General features: G+C 35.8%; 1 protein-coding gene and 1 long non-coding RNA gene across 25 annotated transcripts in view; one reads left to right on the top strand and one right to left on the bottom strand.

Annotated features, from left to right (window-relative positions):
* The window catches only part of grid1a (glutamate receptor, ionotropic, delta 1a), a 492166-nt gene that overhangs the window by 10328 nt on the left and 465470 nt on the right, over positions 1–16368 (bottom strand). For all 24 annotated transcript variants that reach the window (XM_087290557.1, XM_087290561.1, XM_087290565.1 and 21 more), the window contains 2 exons: positions 15987–16125; positions 4819–5014 (listed from right to left, as the gene is read on the bottom strand). In XM_087290557.1, the coding sequence (XP_087146683.1) occupies positions 4819–5014; positions 15987–16125 (335 nt within the window). The remainder of the gene's footprint in view (positions 1–4818; positions 5015–15986; positions 16126–16368) is intronic.
* On the top strand, positions 5740–11631 carry LOC147839949 (uncharacterized). Its single transcript, XR_015513413.1, has 2 exons — positions 5740–6323; positions 10789–11631. It is a non-coding gene; the product is annotated as an uncharacterized LOC147839949 (long non-coding RNA).

The following is a 16368-nucleotide window of genomic DNA, read 5'->3' as shown; positions in this document are numbered from 1 at the left end:
TGACCTAAAATGATTGGTCAGTAATACAAAAACATTTAGTTGGGCTAACATAAGATTATAAGTTTTCTGAAGGGGTGAACTAGTTTGTAGCAAAACCTTTTAAGTTGTGCCAACAGAACATTTTTTTTGTCAGCAGAACAGAAATGCCTGTAGTTGAGTGAAAAAAAAACCAATCCTATTTTCTTTTCGCTTTTTCTCATGTACTCAACATTTTTATTTATTCATTTTCTTTTTGGCCTAGTCCTTTTATTAATCAGGGGTTGCCACAGCGAAATGAACCGCATACTTATGCAGGACATGTTATACGCAACGGATGCCCTTGACTCATCACTGGGAAACACCCACACACTCTTGCACACACTCACATACACTATGGCCAATTTAGCTTATTCAATTCACCTATAGCACATGATATTTTGATAATATATTACTTTCTAGTACCAATTTCAGAAAGAGTTATTTTGTTCACTCAACTATAGACATTTTAGATCAGTGCAACAGATGTTTTAAAAGACTGAGTGCACGTCGGCACCAATGGTGTAGTGGTGTACATCAACACATGGCTCTCCAGTGTTTACAGTGACCCAAGTTTGATTCCTATATCTTGAGGTCCTTAGCCGATTCTTCCCCTCTCTCCTCTCCCTACGCGTTCCTGTCCATACTCTCTACTGTCCAATCAATTAAAGGTGATACAAAATGTTAAGTACATTAGAAAAAAAGGATATAAGGATTATGTTTTTCCCCCATTCAACTTCAGGCATTCCAGTTCTGCAGACTAAAAATGTTCAGTTGGCACAACTTAAAAAAGTTTTGTTACAGAGTAGTTCACTTCTCCAGAAAACTAATAATCTTTTAACCCAACTAAATGTTTTTTGTATAACTGACAAATCCTTTTAGGTCAGTGCAGCTGGTGTTATCAAAAGTTAAGTGAGCAAGAAAAAGCTAAAGGAAATAAACATCATGTTTTTTTTGTTGTTGTTGTTGTACTGACTTATTTTTTTACAGTATATAAAAACACATTTATTTATTTACTTTAAAACAACTGGAAATTGTGTTAAACTGTCCTTTAGTTGTGCTCTCCTTTCATTCTCATAAAATATTCACAAAAATAAAACAATTACATAAAAAATGACTACAAGATGTAAAATGTGTGCTGTGGGAGAATTTATTTTCTTTTCCACATGGACAAAAGTAGCCACAGTTGAAGAAACACTTGCATATCTGTTGGGCAATTACTGGCAGTTAAACACTTCACAGCATGGATGGCCTGACAATGGCATTATTTAACACCATCCAACGTGCGGGGGTGCAGCCATACAGGCCTCTATTTCTCTGTGTCTTATCTCTTTTCATTATTCTGCTTAAGAAATCAATTCTCTGACTGCTGAATTGTTAGCTTAATAGCCAGTTATGTAACTAGGCTGAAAACTCTCATAAAGAGATTCATGGTTGTGTTGATGTCTCTTGTGAAAAGCATGCCAGTGGATATGCACACTCTGTGACAATAAGACGAGCTGTGAAATTTAATAGCTGCAATTTTTGAAGTTTTATCAAAGGGTTTGATGTGGATATTGAGTTTTTTAAAGATTTTCTTGGCATCAGCAGTAACAGTTTATATACAAAGTGACTTTGAAAGTTCTACCAAACATGCATAAACATATGAACGCATTCAGTAGCATATGAATTGTAATTTTTATGATTCACACAATATGGAAGGATCGTCTGAGCCATGAATATTTATCTCAATATTTATCTCTCTTGCATTTTCTCATGTTTTCTGTCAGACTTCCATGCTACATTTCCTTTTCTTTCTTTAATGGTGAAAGATGCCAAAACAGCCCTGTTAAAAATCCAAACAGGCTGCATTTTACTAAGACAACTTCTGTTTTCTATGGAATATAAAGAGTTTCAGACAGCCAAACGACATCAGGCACATGTGCAGAGAAATAGTATGGCAAATGTTACATTTGAGATCAGCACCATGGATAGTTCTCATTAACTAGTAACCAGCAGAAATTCAGTACCATGGACAGCTCTCAATAAACCAGTATACTGCAGAAATTCAGCACAAAGGACAGCTTTCAGCAGACATCCATTAATCCAAATATCATCCATTAATTTTCTTTTCAGCTCAGTCCCTTTATTGATCTGGGGTCGCCACAGCAGAATGAATTACTAATTTAACCAGTATTTGTTTTATGCAGCAGATGCCTTCCAGCCACAACCAACATTGAGAAACACCCATATACTCTTGCATTCACACACACTATGGCCAATTTAGCTTATTCAATTCACCTGTTCCGCATGTCTTTGGATTGTGGGGGAAACCGGCAACCTTCTTTCTCTGAGGTGATCATGCTACCCACTGCGCCACCATGATGCCCCCAGACATGCAACAGCAGATATTAATTGAGGACTTATGCCATTTGTTGTAAAGTTGTAAAATAAGTCTCTGATGCCTCTAGAATGTGTAAAGTATGTGAAGTTTCAGTTCAAAAATACCCTACACATAATGGTTTATAACTCTTTTAAACTGCCCTTAGGGGCGACGCGGTGGCACATTAGGTAGTGATGTCGCCTCACAGCTGGCTCAGTTGACATTTTAGTGTGGAGTTTTCATGTTCTCTCCGCATTCGCGTGGGTTTCCTTCCGGATGCACGGGTTTCCCCCACAGTCCAAAGAGATGCAGTACAGGAGATATAAGGAAGTCTAAATTGTCCGCACTGTATGAATGTAAATGAGAGTGTATGGATGTTTCCCAGAGATGGGTTGCAGCTGGAAGAGCATCCACTGCGTAAAATGCTGTAATAAATTGGTGGTTCATTCCGCTGTGGCGACCCCCGATTAATAAAGAGACTAAGCCAAATAGAAAATTAATGAATTTAAACGGCCCCAGTTGTGCCGTTTTGTTGACTGTCTCTTTAAATTTGAATACGATTTGTGCTCCCAAGCCTCTTTTTAAAAGAGTGTGGAGCTACATATGTCTGTGTGTCAGCATAGTGGCAGATTCAAAAATAAGACTAATGTCCTATGCCAGTGGTTCTCAAACTTTTTTTTTATCAAGTACCACACCTCAGAATACAATTGTCTCTCCAATTAACACAATACAGAGCAGTATTGAAATAAAGTAGCGTAGCTGGCCCAGTAAAGCAGCTCTAGCTTTGCATAGTTCAAAAATGTTGCAGATTAATTTCCACTTTTAAGAATATTTATTATTGTCAGTCACTTTAAACATTATAAATAGTCTGAACATTAACACTGTAATGTGCTTATTTGTAAAAAACAAACAAAAACAAAAAACATCAACATTTAAATTAAAATGTTCTTTCAAAAGTTAAAAAATAGTAGGTTACTGTTCTTAAAGAAAAAGAAAAAAAATCCTGTACTTAAATGTAAAGTATTAACATATAGTAGCCAACACATCAACACCTGCAAATGTTGCCTGGATCTCAGAATATAGGCTATATGTTAACATATTTTTACATATAAATATTTTTTGATAAATTTTTAAATATATGTAGCATGTACACATGACATATTTGATTCCTCCTCGTACCACTAGAATGAAGCCTGCATACCACTAGTGGTACACGTACCACAGCTTGAGAATCATTGTCCTATGCTAATGAGGGAGAGATCATCACCAATGGGTGAGCTTTCCCCTTCTGATGACATATACAAAGAGAGAATGTCAATCAAAGTGTTTCTACAGACTGTTTTTATCAAGTGTGATTATAAAAAATAATAATAATAATAATTAATAGATTTTTACCAGAAGAAGCTGGTTATATTTACAGACTGTTGCCACAGCTCTGTTTAAACCTCTTATTAAGTCATAATAGGACCCCTTTATGTATTTACAGATTAATGTCTTATCTAATCAGCTGTTTCAAGTGCTGTGCAATATTATGTAGAACATATTATTCTATAACTGAACATAAAGGCTTTTCTTTAATGGTCAGTTGAATGGATTAACATAGTGTAATTCAATATAATTTGCTGATAGGTCTTTATTACTCAACAAGCTCATCTGAACATGTTGTTTTAGGATATATATTAAATGTTTGAAAGTCATAACATGAAAAAAGCACAAGAACCTATGAATGTTCACATAACCTTTAGAATTATTTATATTAATATATTACTAAGCACAGTCTATAATCTAGTATAAGTACTTATTCCTTCATGCTGTGGTAAAACATTATAGACATTTATTTATTATTTTTGTACATGTCTCATTTTGTTAAAGGCTTTGGGTAATCTATTATATATTATTTCTCCAGGAAATGACAATATGACAATCAGCGTCTTTGTTCTCTTTCTCTGTAAACACTCAATTTCGACACAGCGTTTTATATTCAGGTGCAAATTAAATCTAATACTCTTATAGTCTACTACAATTCATACCTTTCCAGACTGTAATATATTTTAAATGTTTTTAAAGAAGTGCTGATTAAGGCTGACTTCAGCCAAAACCGTGCATATTATTACAATTCTATCAAGTTTAAAGATGTATTTCATGTCATTTATTCCTTATATATATATATATATATATATATATATATATATATATATATATATATATATATATATATATATATATGTATATATATATATATATATATATATATATATATATATATATATATATATATATATATATATATATATATATATTTTTTTTTTTTTTTAGAACTTGACGCATGCGTTTTAAATTCTATGACAAGTTTTAGGGCATCTTAAACTCTTGCAAAAGCCAGCAGTCTTGATCTCATTTTCCACCTGATTTGTAAGTGGCAGGACGTGTTTGTGTGATACCTTGCGGATGCCTTCAGCAGGAGAGGTCACAGAGTTGTCCTGTCCCTGATTTTTATTGATAGTTCTCCACAGCTCTGCGAATGTGCTGTCTTGCTCCAGGGGGTTTGTGCCCTTCACCCTGAAGTACTCGAACACAGCCGACTCTCTCACCGTTCCGTAGTTTATCTCCGACTGCTTGGAAAGGTCTTGAAAAGTTCTGAATAGAGTAGAAAAGTAAGAAAATGTATCAGTCACACATTCCTCAAAATGCACTTTACATTAAAAACAAAACAACAACAAACACTGATTTAATAACAATGTGGAACACTGCAAATTTAGCTAATTAATATGCCTACGGTGTATGCTAAGAAGTATTGATGCCTGATGCTCAGAAAGTGTTTGCTAAATTGCCACTGTGTTCACAGGCATGTGCCAGATGATTTGATTCATAATTTTAGTGTTTAAACAATCTGGAAGTCTAGACATGCCTCAAAGGACAGCAAAAAGCTGTGAATGTTACATTTCACAACCTGCCTAAACAGTGTGAGAAGAGCATCAAACAATTAAAATCACACTGTCACTGGAACCAAACATTGGAACACATCGTATGGAGCTTTTCAGCCTAATGAATATCATGAAGACAACAATGTAAATGCACGCACACGCACACGCACACGAACACACACACATACATTGTATTGTTTCTTGCTCTATTTGAATTTGCATAAACAAAGCTGGCAAAAAAACTCACTGCCAAAAAAATAACATTTCTGAAAATTCTTATACATAGTCTTACTAATTCAGATACGAAATGAATGACATTAAACCACTATTAATAACCATAGTGAAATAGAAACAAATAGAAAATCACATGCAAAAAAATTCAATAAAAATGTATTTTTTAAATATATTATTTGCTGTTAGGAATTTTTTTTTTTTTTTAACTATAGTGTTATTTTTTTACTCCATCATTGTCTAGTTTTTGGAAGTTTTAAAAAAAGTTTATTTATTTTAAATTTAAGTTTAAATTTATTTTTTCCCCAATTTCTGTTTAACTGAGAGATTTATTCAACACATTTTTAAACATAATAGTTTTAAAAACTAATTTCTAATAACTGATTTATTTTATCTTTGCCATGATGACACTAAATAACATTTGACAAGATATTTTTCAAGACACTTCTATACAGCTTAAAGTGACATTTAAAGGCTTAACTAGGTTAATTTGGGTTACTTGACAGGTTAGGGTAATCAGGCAAGTTATTGTATACCGATGGTTTGTTCTGTAGACGAAACAAATATATAGCTTAAAGGGGTTAATAATTTTGACCTTAAAATAGTTAAAAACAATTAAAAACTGCTTTTTATCATAGTGGGAAAAAAAACTAAATAAACTTTCTCTAGAAGAAAAACAATTATCAGACATATTGTGAAAATTTCCTTGCTCTATTAAACATAATTTATGAAATATAAAAAAATTAAAATCAAAGGCAAATATATATATATATGTGTGTGTGTGTGTGTGTGTGTGTGTGTGTGTGTGTGTGTGTGTGTGTGTGTGTGTGTGTGTGTGTGTGTGTGTGTGTGTGTGTGTGTGTGTGTGTGTGTGTGTGTGTGTGCGTGCAGTTTTCCTATTGTAAATTTGATTAATATATATGAATAACTCTTTACTTAAATAGAAAAACATTTCAAGTCATGATAGCCCAGACGATTTGTCCTTCACCTCTCCATGACTCCATTTCTCTCATATGTGCTCATGAATCACAGAGATATAGGGTCAAGCTACTGACTGCTGTATTTCCATTGGATAATATGGGGTTAATGAAAGAGCCTTATCTACTAAAAACATTACAGCATGAACTGGTTCTGCTAGCACCAATCTAACAGCATGAAGACCTTCGGGTGTTTTACAATTGCTCATGCAACTATTTATGCAAATAGTATGCAATGTATGTATGTTTTCTATTTAAATGTTTGCCCAAGGCAGCGGGTTAGAAAGCTGCTTTGTAAATTAAAGTATTGTGAAAAGTTGTAATCCAATGTATTTTAATTGCATCATGTGTGGCTTTGAAATTTGTTTTTAGTTCAGATTTCTTCATGCCACACTGTAACAATCTCTGATTTCACTGTGCACACACGTTGAATGAAGATTCAAAAAGGTTGTAGTAAAATACAAATTAATTACTTTTTCTTTGGTATATTGAAAAAAGTCTTCTAGTTAAGTGTTTTGGCCTACCTTTAGTCACTTAGCATTCACCATGTGATTTCTAAAACAGAACCTAAAGCCTTTATGGTGTTTATTTTGTGACAGAACTTATGGGATATACTGTAGAAAACAATGGGACAAATACATTTACAAATATCTGATGATATTTTTAGCAGCTGCAAATGCTTGGAAAACTTGAATAAATGAGTCAAAACAACACCAAGAATACACCCGTCACACACAAATGAAGATCTGCTGCATTTCAGAACCTTGTAAACAGGCAATATTGTGAAAATGATGAGAATAAACAGCCATTCTGTCCTTTTTTATGACTGAATCCTGTGACATCATGTTCTACTTTTGTACTTTTTGTATATCTTTGGTCTGTGTTCTGCTCATATTTCAGCCAAACTGCTCTAGAGTTCAACTGTAAGTGGACTGAGACTCACCTTTTCAGGGGTCTGTGCCCATTTGTTTGGTGTGCACTGAGATTCAGATGACAGCCTTCACCACTTATTCAACCGAACCACACAAACAGAGCAATCATATCGGAGTTCATTTTAAGCAAGCCAAACCTGCAGAGTGTGAACAAGTGCGACGCTTTTCCACTTCAGAGATTATTACAATTTTAGAGCTCCTGCAACAATCAGTCTCTAATGCAAATGCACAGTAGGCGGCACTGAAACTGGCACAAATGAAGAACGGATGCATAAACAGTATGTATTCATTAATTATTTGAATTATTGGGGGTGAAATTATACCCCTTGACAAAATACAGTTCTAAATGAGTGTGCGTCCCACAGCTGCTGCTTTCCATCTGCAAGTTCCGATGTCATGCAGTCCGTGTGTGATGTTTTTAGGGCAGCCGGCTGCTCTTCCCTTTAGCGTAATGACACTGTGTTGCTTCTCCTTCTGGTTTTAGTAGGGAGTGATTTCATGTTGAGATAAGCATCTTCCATCACCCTTGACAAGGCTATTTAACAGGACCCGTGCAATTATTTGCACATTCAATGAGTCAGATTGTTAATCTTGAGAAGATAAAATCAGTACAATTAATCAGTTTAATTATGCTTATACTGCCACAGCTGGGGGAGGAAAAAAATACTACGGAAATATGCTATGCATGGTGTCTCGCTGCATTTATGATGTACTCATTTATACTTCAAACCCCACTGAGCAGCCTAGACTTTAAACTCATCTGAAAATACAGCAATTCCAATGCTTTCTCACAGCAACTTTTTGAATTGTATGAATTCATACGATCTTGTTCGTGCAATCTGGTTTGATTTGCTAATCCCCTAATTATCCAAATGTTGTTAGTTTTCCTATTACTGCTATTTAGCATTCATACATTACATTTATAATATATCAGTGAAGACTACAAAATGGTATATTTAAATAGAAGCTTAAAAAATTACATTTTTTCTATAATCTTTTAAATAAAAGTCAAAATATTGACCAGCACATGTGTCAAAAGATCTCAAAATAATAAAGGATGTATTGTATAAAGACTTACAATTACTTATAAAATGTAAAATAATAAGCAATTAACTTAGCCATGATTTATGTATAAACCACATGCAAGCAGTTAAAATTGCAGTTAACACGGAATGGGTTTATGAGATTTAATTTGAGCATCAAGCTCTTTTTAACTTGATGCTTACTGTTTTTTTTTTTTTTTTTTTTATGCGCTCGGGGAACCAGATGAGGACAAAAATGGCAAGACGATGAAGTTTATTTTCTTACATTATATGCTAAATATTTAGATAGATTATATAGTTATATTTATAATTTATATTAATCACCAATGACTATGAAAGAAGTTGTGTTGAGTATATATGATCTTTATGTCCTCTCAAACCACTAAATATGACCCATTTTTAAACAAGATTTTTAAATATAAATGTTTAATTAATTCATTCATTTTCTTTTCAGCTTAGTCCCTTTATTAATCAGGTGTTGCCACAGTGAAATAAACTGCCAACTTATGTTTTATGCAGCTCATCACTGGGAAAAGGTTTTAAATAATTTATAACATAATTCCATTTAGCAGGATCTTTTTTTCTTTTTTAAAAATTTTAGGTATAGGCCAGATTTGGTATATTCTTTCATTGTTACTTACAGTAAATCTATTATACAGAATGATGATTGATTTTTCAGACAATTTAATTTAATATGCTTTTTTGTGCACTTCCAATCACTGGAAAATGGAATGTCAGTTTGGCAACTATGAAATATAGGATTTATAAACAGATATTGACATCTATAATTAGATCAATTGAATCAGTGTTTGATGGAAATGTTTAATAGACATTTGACATTTAATGAAATTTTTTCGGGGGACTAAGCAGATAGGCACAAACTACATGCCGCCGAATGCCTCTCACAGGGCCCCAACAAAAGAAATCAACAGAGGTGCTCTAAAAGGTATTATTAGCCACAACGGGGAAATGAATTTGGATGTGATCCATTATCTTGTTTTTGTTTTGTAAGAGAATGTTCTAGGTTGGATGCACCGCAGCAAAAATAAGCCCCATTCAGGCTCAATTATTTGTTGTGAAGCTTATAAAAACACATACAACTGCATCACAAATCATGCAAATTTAAAAAGCTACTACATACTCACAAATTAATATTTACAAATAAAATTCATAACATTAGACATATCTACTAATTTTATGGCAAAAGATCTTTCAGCAGTGAGCCAGCTAACTGGCCAGTTATCAGCCTTTCCCTCAGCCATTCACGGCCCTCTGCCAAAGTCAAGCTCAGGGACCTCAGGACGGAGCACAATGTTTGTCAAGCCTGAATCCCATTTTACATCTAGAGCTGGTGAGAGATATGAAAGACTCCCAGTGGGCTCTCCGCGTGCTAACGACACCGTATCATGCAGCAGCAGGTCTGCCTGATTTTAATAACAGTTACAAACAAGGTGATTAGCACAACCATAGCAGCTGTGGATGATGCCACTGAGAGATGAAGGAAATAATCCCCCAGAGCCTCAGCAAACACACACACACACACACACACACACACACACACACATACCACACACACATACCACACACACTAACACACACGCACGCACACACACACACACACACACACACACACACACACACACACACACACACACACACACACACACACACACACACACACACACACACACACACACACACACACACACACACTCACAAGGGCTGAATAAAAAATCTGACAGCAGCAAACTCTCCATTAATGCTCCACAGTAAAACCTTTGGGCAAACGGCGAGAGGCATTTTGCCGGTGAACTAAAAGGTCCGCAAGGAGTATAAAGTCAGAAATCAGAGGGATGGAATGCAATAAGCTTCTCCCAGCTTGGATTTTCAACTGGGTTGAGAGAACTGAATTCAATGAGCACACGTTTGCTCACGATAACATTTACAGAGGAAAGAGAAAACTATTTGCACATCAGGTAGGGCATTGGCAGTTCATATAAGACAACTCTCATAGTCAAATAAGAGAACACTTTTAAAGCTGAAAGAGCATTTACTTCTGCTCCGACAGTGCAATTATTCTTCTGTGGTGAGCGAGAAAGAAAAGAATCACTGCAGTACTTTTGAGGCGCAGTGTTTGTATTATCTGACAGTTGTGCTCTCTCTCTCTCTCTCTCTCTCTCTCTCTCTGTGTACCTATATGATTACACTTTACAATAAGTTTTCATTAGTCAATGTTTCATTAGTCAAGGGCACCTATGGTGAAAATCATCTTTTTGAAAGCTGGTTCGACAGAACTGTGTGTAGGTATAGTGTGTCCTCAGCCATAATGGGTTGATATAAAGACAATGAGTCTCTTTTTTAAACTTCTTGATGTTAAATAGGATCCAAATCCCTCCCATTTTGAGGCCCACCGCAATGTGACGTAGAAGTGCATTTTCCCTGCCCACTGAATTGAATTGATTGACAGGTGCATATTAACATGTCTCCATAATAATGCAAATAATCATATCAACAAGACAGGACGTGTGCAAAGCAACTGGTATTAAAAGATCGGGTGAGCTTGATGTGATCATCAATCATCATCAAATGTGATCAAGAATGACCTTTTCAAGTTTAAAACTTTTTAAAGCAGTGCATGTTTACAATGAATTACAGCGATTTACTTCAGCTTTGGCGACGCTGTGGTGCAGTAGGTAGTGCTGTTGCCTCACGGCAAGAAGGTTGCTGGTTTGTCCCTTGGCTGGGTTTGCATGTTCTCCCCGAGTTTGTGTGGGTTTCCTCCGGGTGCTCCGGTTCCCCCCACAAGTCTAAAGACATGTGGTACAGGTGACTTGGGTAAGCTAAATTGTCCAAAGTGTATGTGTGTGAATGAGAGTGTATGGGTATTTCCCAGTGATGGGTTGCAGCTAGAAGGGCATCCGCTGCGTTAAAAAAACTGCTGGATAAGTTGGCAGTTCATTTCGCTGTGGTGACTCCAGATTAATAAAGGGACTAAGCCGAAAATAAAATGAATGCATAAATACTTTAGCTTTACTTTATCATGACAGCCATTTGTCAGTACAATTAACTTTTTAATGACATTGTGTGTGACTCATCGAAAGGCTTGAATTAACTCCACAACAAATACATCAAATAATCATTGGGAAAGTTTTTACTGAAGTATTTCTTACAATTGTTACATGAGATCTGCTTCTTTCATGTCTGTCAATGTGCTGTTTATCTGACGCAGCATTAAAGGCACTGAACTAGCTAACTTTATTTATTTATTTGACCATAGCCTCACTCTTTTTATTCATTATTTTGCCGCAGCTCCGCTCTTCTTATTTATTGTTTCGCAGCCCCATGAGCAAAATAATAATCATTCCGCAATATAAGTGTAGCAGCGCCATTGTGGTCCAGTGGTCAGCTCGTTGCGTTACAACGTCGACGATCCGTGTTGAATCCTCACCTGAGTAATTCTTTTTTTTCTTAAACCATAATAAGTTGAGACTACTCAAATGATTTGAGGAAAGTGATTCCATCAGTTCATTTGAGTGATGGGAAATCAAAAACTAAATTAACTAATTTGGCCAAATGTGGTCTTTTCTTTGAATTAACTTAATTACATACAGAACACTTAAATGTTTAAGAATTGATAACTTAAAATGGCTAATAGACTAAACTTCCATTTTTTTCAGCTTTTATATTCTTTACTTACTTATTCCCAGGGTTGTTTATTTTGAAGTTGATATTTAGCCGTACCATGTTGGTGCTTTGTAACATCTTATGTTTACGAGGTGGGTCTTTAGCCCAATGCTCAACCCCCAACCTGGAGGACCAGGACATGCACACATACACTATGGACAATTTAGTTCACCCAATTCAGCTATATAGGGCATGTCTTTGGACTGTGGGGGAAACCGGAGCACACAGAAGAATGCCACGCCAACACGGGGAGAAAATGCAAACTCTACAAAGAAATGCAAGCTGACCCAGCCAGGGCGTGAACCAGTGACCTTCTTACTATGAGGCGACAGCACTACCCCTGCATTTTTATCCATTAAGAAAAATGTATTTAAGCATTTAAATATCTACCGTACTTACTAATTTAACTTTTCCTCTTTCATCAGATGGGTTCAGGTAGTGTTTCTGTCCTGCTGTGCTTTAGCAAAATTCAGCATCACAAGCAAAATGACCACCTTGTGTCATATAACATATATCAACTAATAAGCGCGTTGTCAAGGCAGAATTTCAAGTGCAACCAATCATTTTAAACAGAGACATAGTGAATCATTTAAAGAAGTTAAATAGTAAAATATTAAAGTTATTTGCTGCCTAATAAGTAAGTTAAACACACCTGTTAATTGTAAGTTGCTTTGGAGAAAAGCATCTGCCAAATGACTAAATATAGGCTAAATAAAGAACTTTATTTCCATTAAACATAAACTAACATTAACTAATAATATTGTAAAGTGTTACGCTATATACAGTATACCAGGGGTGTCCAAACTACGGCCCGCGATCAGTTTTGTGGCCCGCGAGGCTTGTGCCCGCGAGGCTTTTTTATAAATTTCAATAGAATCTGGCCCGCAATACAAAAATGAACGTAATTCAATAAATAACCACCGGGTGTCGCTATTACATGCATTCAATTTAGCAGCAGTTCTTGTTATGATCTATCTATTTTTTTATGAACCATTTTAGATCAAAATTATTAGCCCCTTAAGTCTTCAGAACAAACCATTGTTATAAAATAACTTGCTTAATTACCTTAACTTGACTAGTTAACCTATTTAACCTAGTTAAGCCTTTAAATATCACTTTAAGCTGTATAGAAGTGTCTTGAAAAATATCTAGTCAAATATTATTTACTGTCATCATGGCAAAGATAAAATAAATCAGTTATTAGAAATGAGTTACTAAAACTATTGTGTTTAGAAATGTGTGGAAAATGGCCCTCGGACCAAAACGTTTGGACACCCCTGCAGTATACAGTACGTTAAATAAAGAGCAGCCCAGTGCAATTACAACAACAAGCACATAAGACTCTCTGAACTGTCTGCACTAACAAAACACCCAAAACACACAAAGAGGGAAGAAAAAGTTCTGGCACCTGAAAGAAGAAGCGAAGGGGGAAAAAAAAGAAGGATTTTAATATTAGGCGACCTTTCGTGGAATTTATAAAGAATGTCAGGAACTGTGAGCTGCCTGCTGGGAAGTGAAGCACCAACGTGATCGCTGAGAGACAGACGGCATGCTGAGATTTCAGATGCAATTTGAAGAACTATGATGCATTTAGCTGACTCACAGTATTTCTTGTTATAATACTTAAAAGACTTCCTTAAATTAGATTCAGAAAAGAGTTGCAGCTACTAGTTCTGTCACATTTGGTCAGCATTACACACATTAGCACACTGCCACAGCAGACATCTAAGACGGTCATTAAATACATTCATATACAAGCAAAAAAATCACAAATTGGCACACAAAAGATGTTACTGAAAGCTGAGATAGAAATATTAGCTCATTCTGATATACTCTAAAAATATAACTGTGGTCACTTCTAGTGTATACACTCTGTATGACCAAGAAGGTAATGCAAGGACCGTGTTTCAAAAACAAATCTTGTAATCTCAAGAGGCATCCATAATGTTTTCTTGTATACATGAGTGTTTTATGTTTGAGTTCTGAAATAGGAGATTATTCTACAAGATGTTCTTATTGTACAAGGACCTCTTATACTGCATGTATGTCAAAAGATCATGGGAGATTAGATTTATCAATTGATAACATCTTTTAAAATCCACATTGGGGTGCGTTTCTGAAAACCATCGTTAGCCAACTAAGGTCGCAAGTCCTGTCATTGCAAACATAGTTTGTTGATTTGGTATTTCCCAAATCCATCATTTCAATGAACATTCGCAAACTGTGCCGCAAACTTGTATACTTGCATGTACACCTCTGGAGCTGTAGTTAGAAACATATTTTCTGTCTGTGTCCTATCACCAGTTTTATAGAGTTGGCTCAGAAGGTTCAGAAGTCATTATCCATCCCGGTTAATCAACTATAGATCAGATATGGCTGTGGCCAGAAGTTAACGAGAATTATTTATATTATATTTTATAATATAAATTTCCCATTAATCGTATTTTATTAACCTCTACCCCTACCCCAACCCTAAACCCAACCATCACAGAAATGTAAAAACAGAGTCTTCTCTATTAGTATAGCTTAATAACCATGTGGATGCATGATAACAGCCCCTACTGGCCCAGAACTATCAGCTGTTAACCACTGATAACGCCCATTCAATCAAGTGATAACATTTGAAATGACATACGAACGGATAATACCATGCAAATGCCATACAACTGAGTAAAATTGATTGTTTTGGTCAAGAAAGTGGTTTGGTATTTTCCCAAAACTTTCTTGAGTGGCTGCACTCCCATAGAGTGGTCTCGCACCTCCAAAAGCCACTGCACATTCATCGCGTCGTATTTTCATCTTTTGAGGTGCAAATCAATGATTATATAACAAAAGAGATGCAAAATGGCTTACCCTTCTTCAGAAAATTCTATTTATCTTTTGATATTTGATGCCAGTTTATCAAAAAAGGTGCTTTATTGGCAAATGTTTTATGTGATATTATGTGGCCTGTACATTTTCACAAGTTTAATTTGCATCTTTGGATAGAAGCATAGCTAATGAAGCAGTTTTAACAATAAATTTCCTTGTATAAGGAATATTTTATTATTCTAATGAACCTTTTTTCATTAGAAAAGGGGAAAAGGGTTTCAGCTATGATAAAGGTTCTTCTTGTAACCACCAATGCCAATGGAAAAACTGTGATTTAGAAGAGTACAAATGGTTCAAGTTAAATCCAGACCCTCACTGAACCCCACTGTGATTTTATCTAATTTAATCCTCCATTATGTTGCTTCTTTTTGTCAGTGACACAGCACTCTAGACGTGTAATTAGATTCATTCAACCATCACCTCTTTTTTTTTTTAATTCCCAAAACCACTGAAGTCGCTTACATCCACACAAAAATTACAGTATATAAGGTTACATTTAAATCCAAACAAGCAGCATAAGCTTTACAGAGAAGACTAAGAAGCTTATGTATTCTCCATCCCACAACAATTAGCAGACATTTTTTTATCCTCGCACGATCCGTCTACCCAGCATTGAACTTTGCTGGAAAGGCACAGTGCATCGTGAGCCATTTACATAAGACAAACACTGACCGACAGACTAATCGACTACTTTTCTGGATGACTAGTCAACTAGTAAAAATGCGCAGTCGTGCAGGCACTAATCTGATTTTAATGAAGGCAACCCAACAACGTGATATCCTAACCTGGAGCTACGTTTAGAGATGTGACAGCTCTAATAGGGCTCTCTGACACACCATGTGGTCAACAGCGTGATGAGTGAGCGTTATCAAGCCTGCATATGGGCAAGCAGCTGCAGATGTGAAGAGATCTGGCACTGATATGCAGAGTTGGACTAGTTAGCTTACCGAATAGCGTTGTCCATGCGTGACACGGTGAGGTAGGCTGCCAGATTGGCCGTGTAAGACGAACAGACGATAAGTGTGAATAGCCACCAGCTTCCCATTGCAATTCTTAGAGCCATTGAACTCATGAAGGATTCACCTCCTGCAAACACAAGAGAGATGAGAAAACATTCTACTGGCTGAATGACTGTTCAAACCATTTCAGCCATACACAACAAGAACACAGAATACAATGAAAGTCAATGCAGAGACAAGCTTTTTTTTTAGACAGCAAAGGCTTATTGGTTACATGCTAACCAGCAAAACCTTGACCCATTGTCTATATCACTGAACCCTTCTGTGATTTTATCTCATTGCAGCCTTCCATTATTTTTCTTCCTGCTTC

Source organism: Danio rerio, chromosome 17 (genome assembly GCF_052040795.2).
Source record: "Danio rerio strain M-AB ecotype USA chromosome 17, GRCz13ab, whole genome shotgun sequence".
Classification (NCBI taxonomy): Eukaryota; Metazoa; Chordata; class Actinopteri; order Cypriniformes; family Danionidae; genus Danio; species Danio rerio.
The sequence above is the reverse complement of the archived record's forward strand: the minus strand, read 5'-3'. Positions and strand labels throughout refer to the sequence as shown.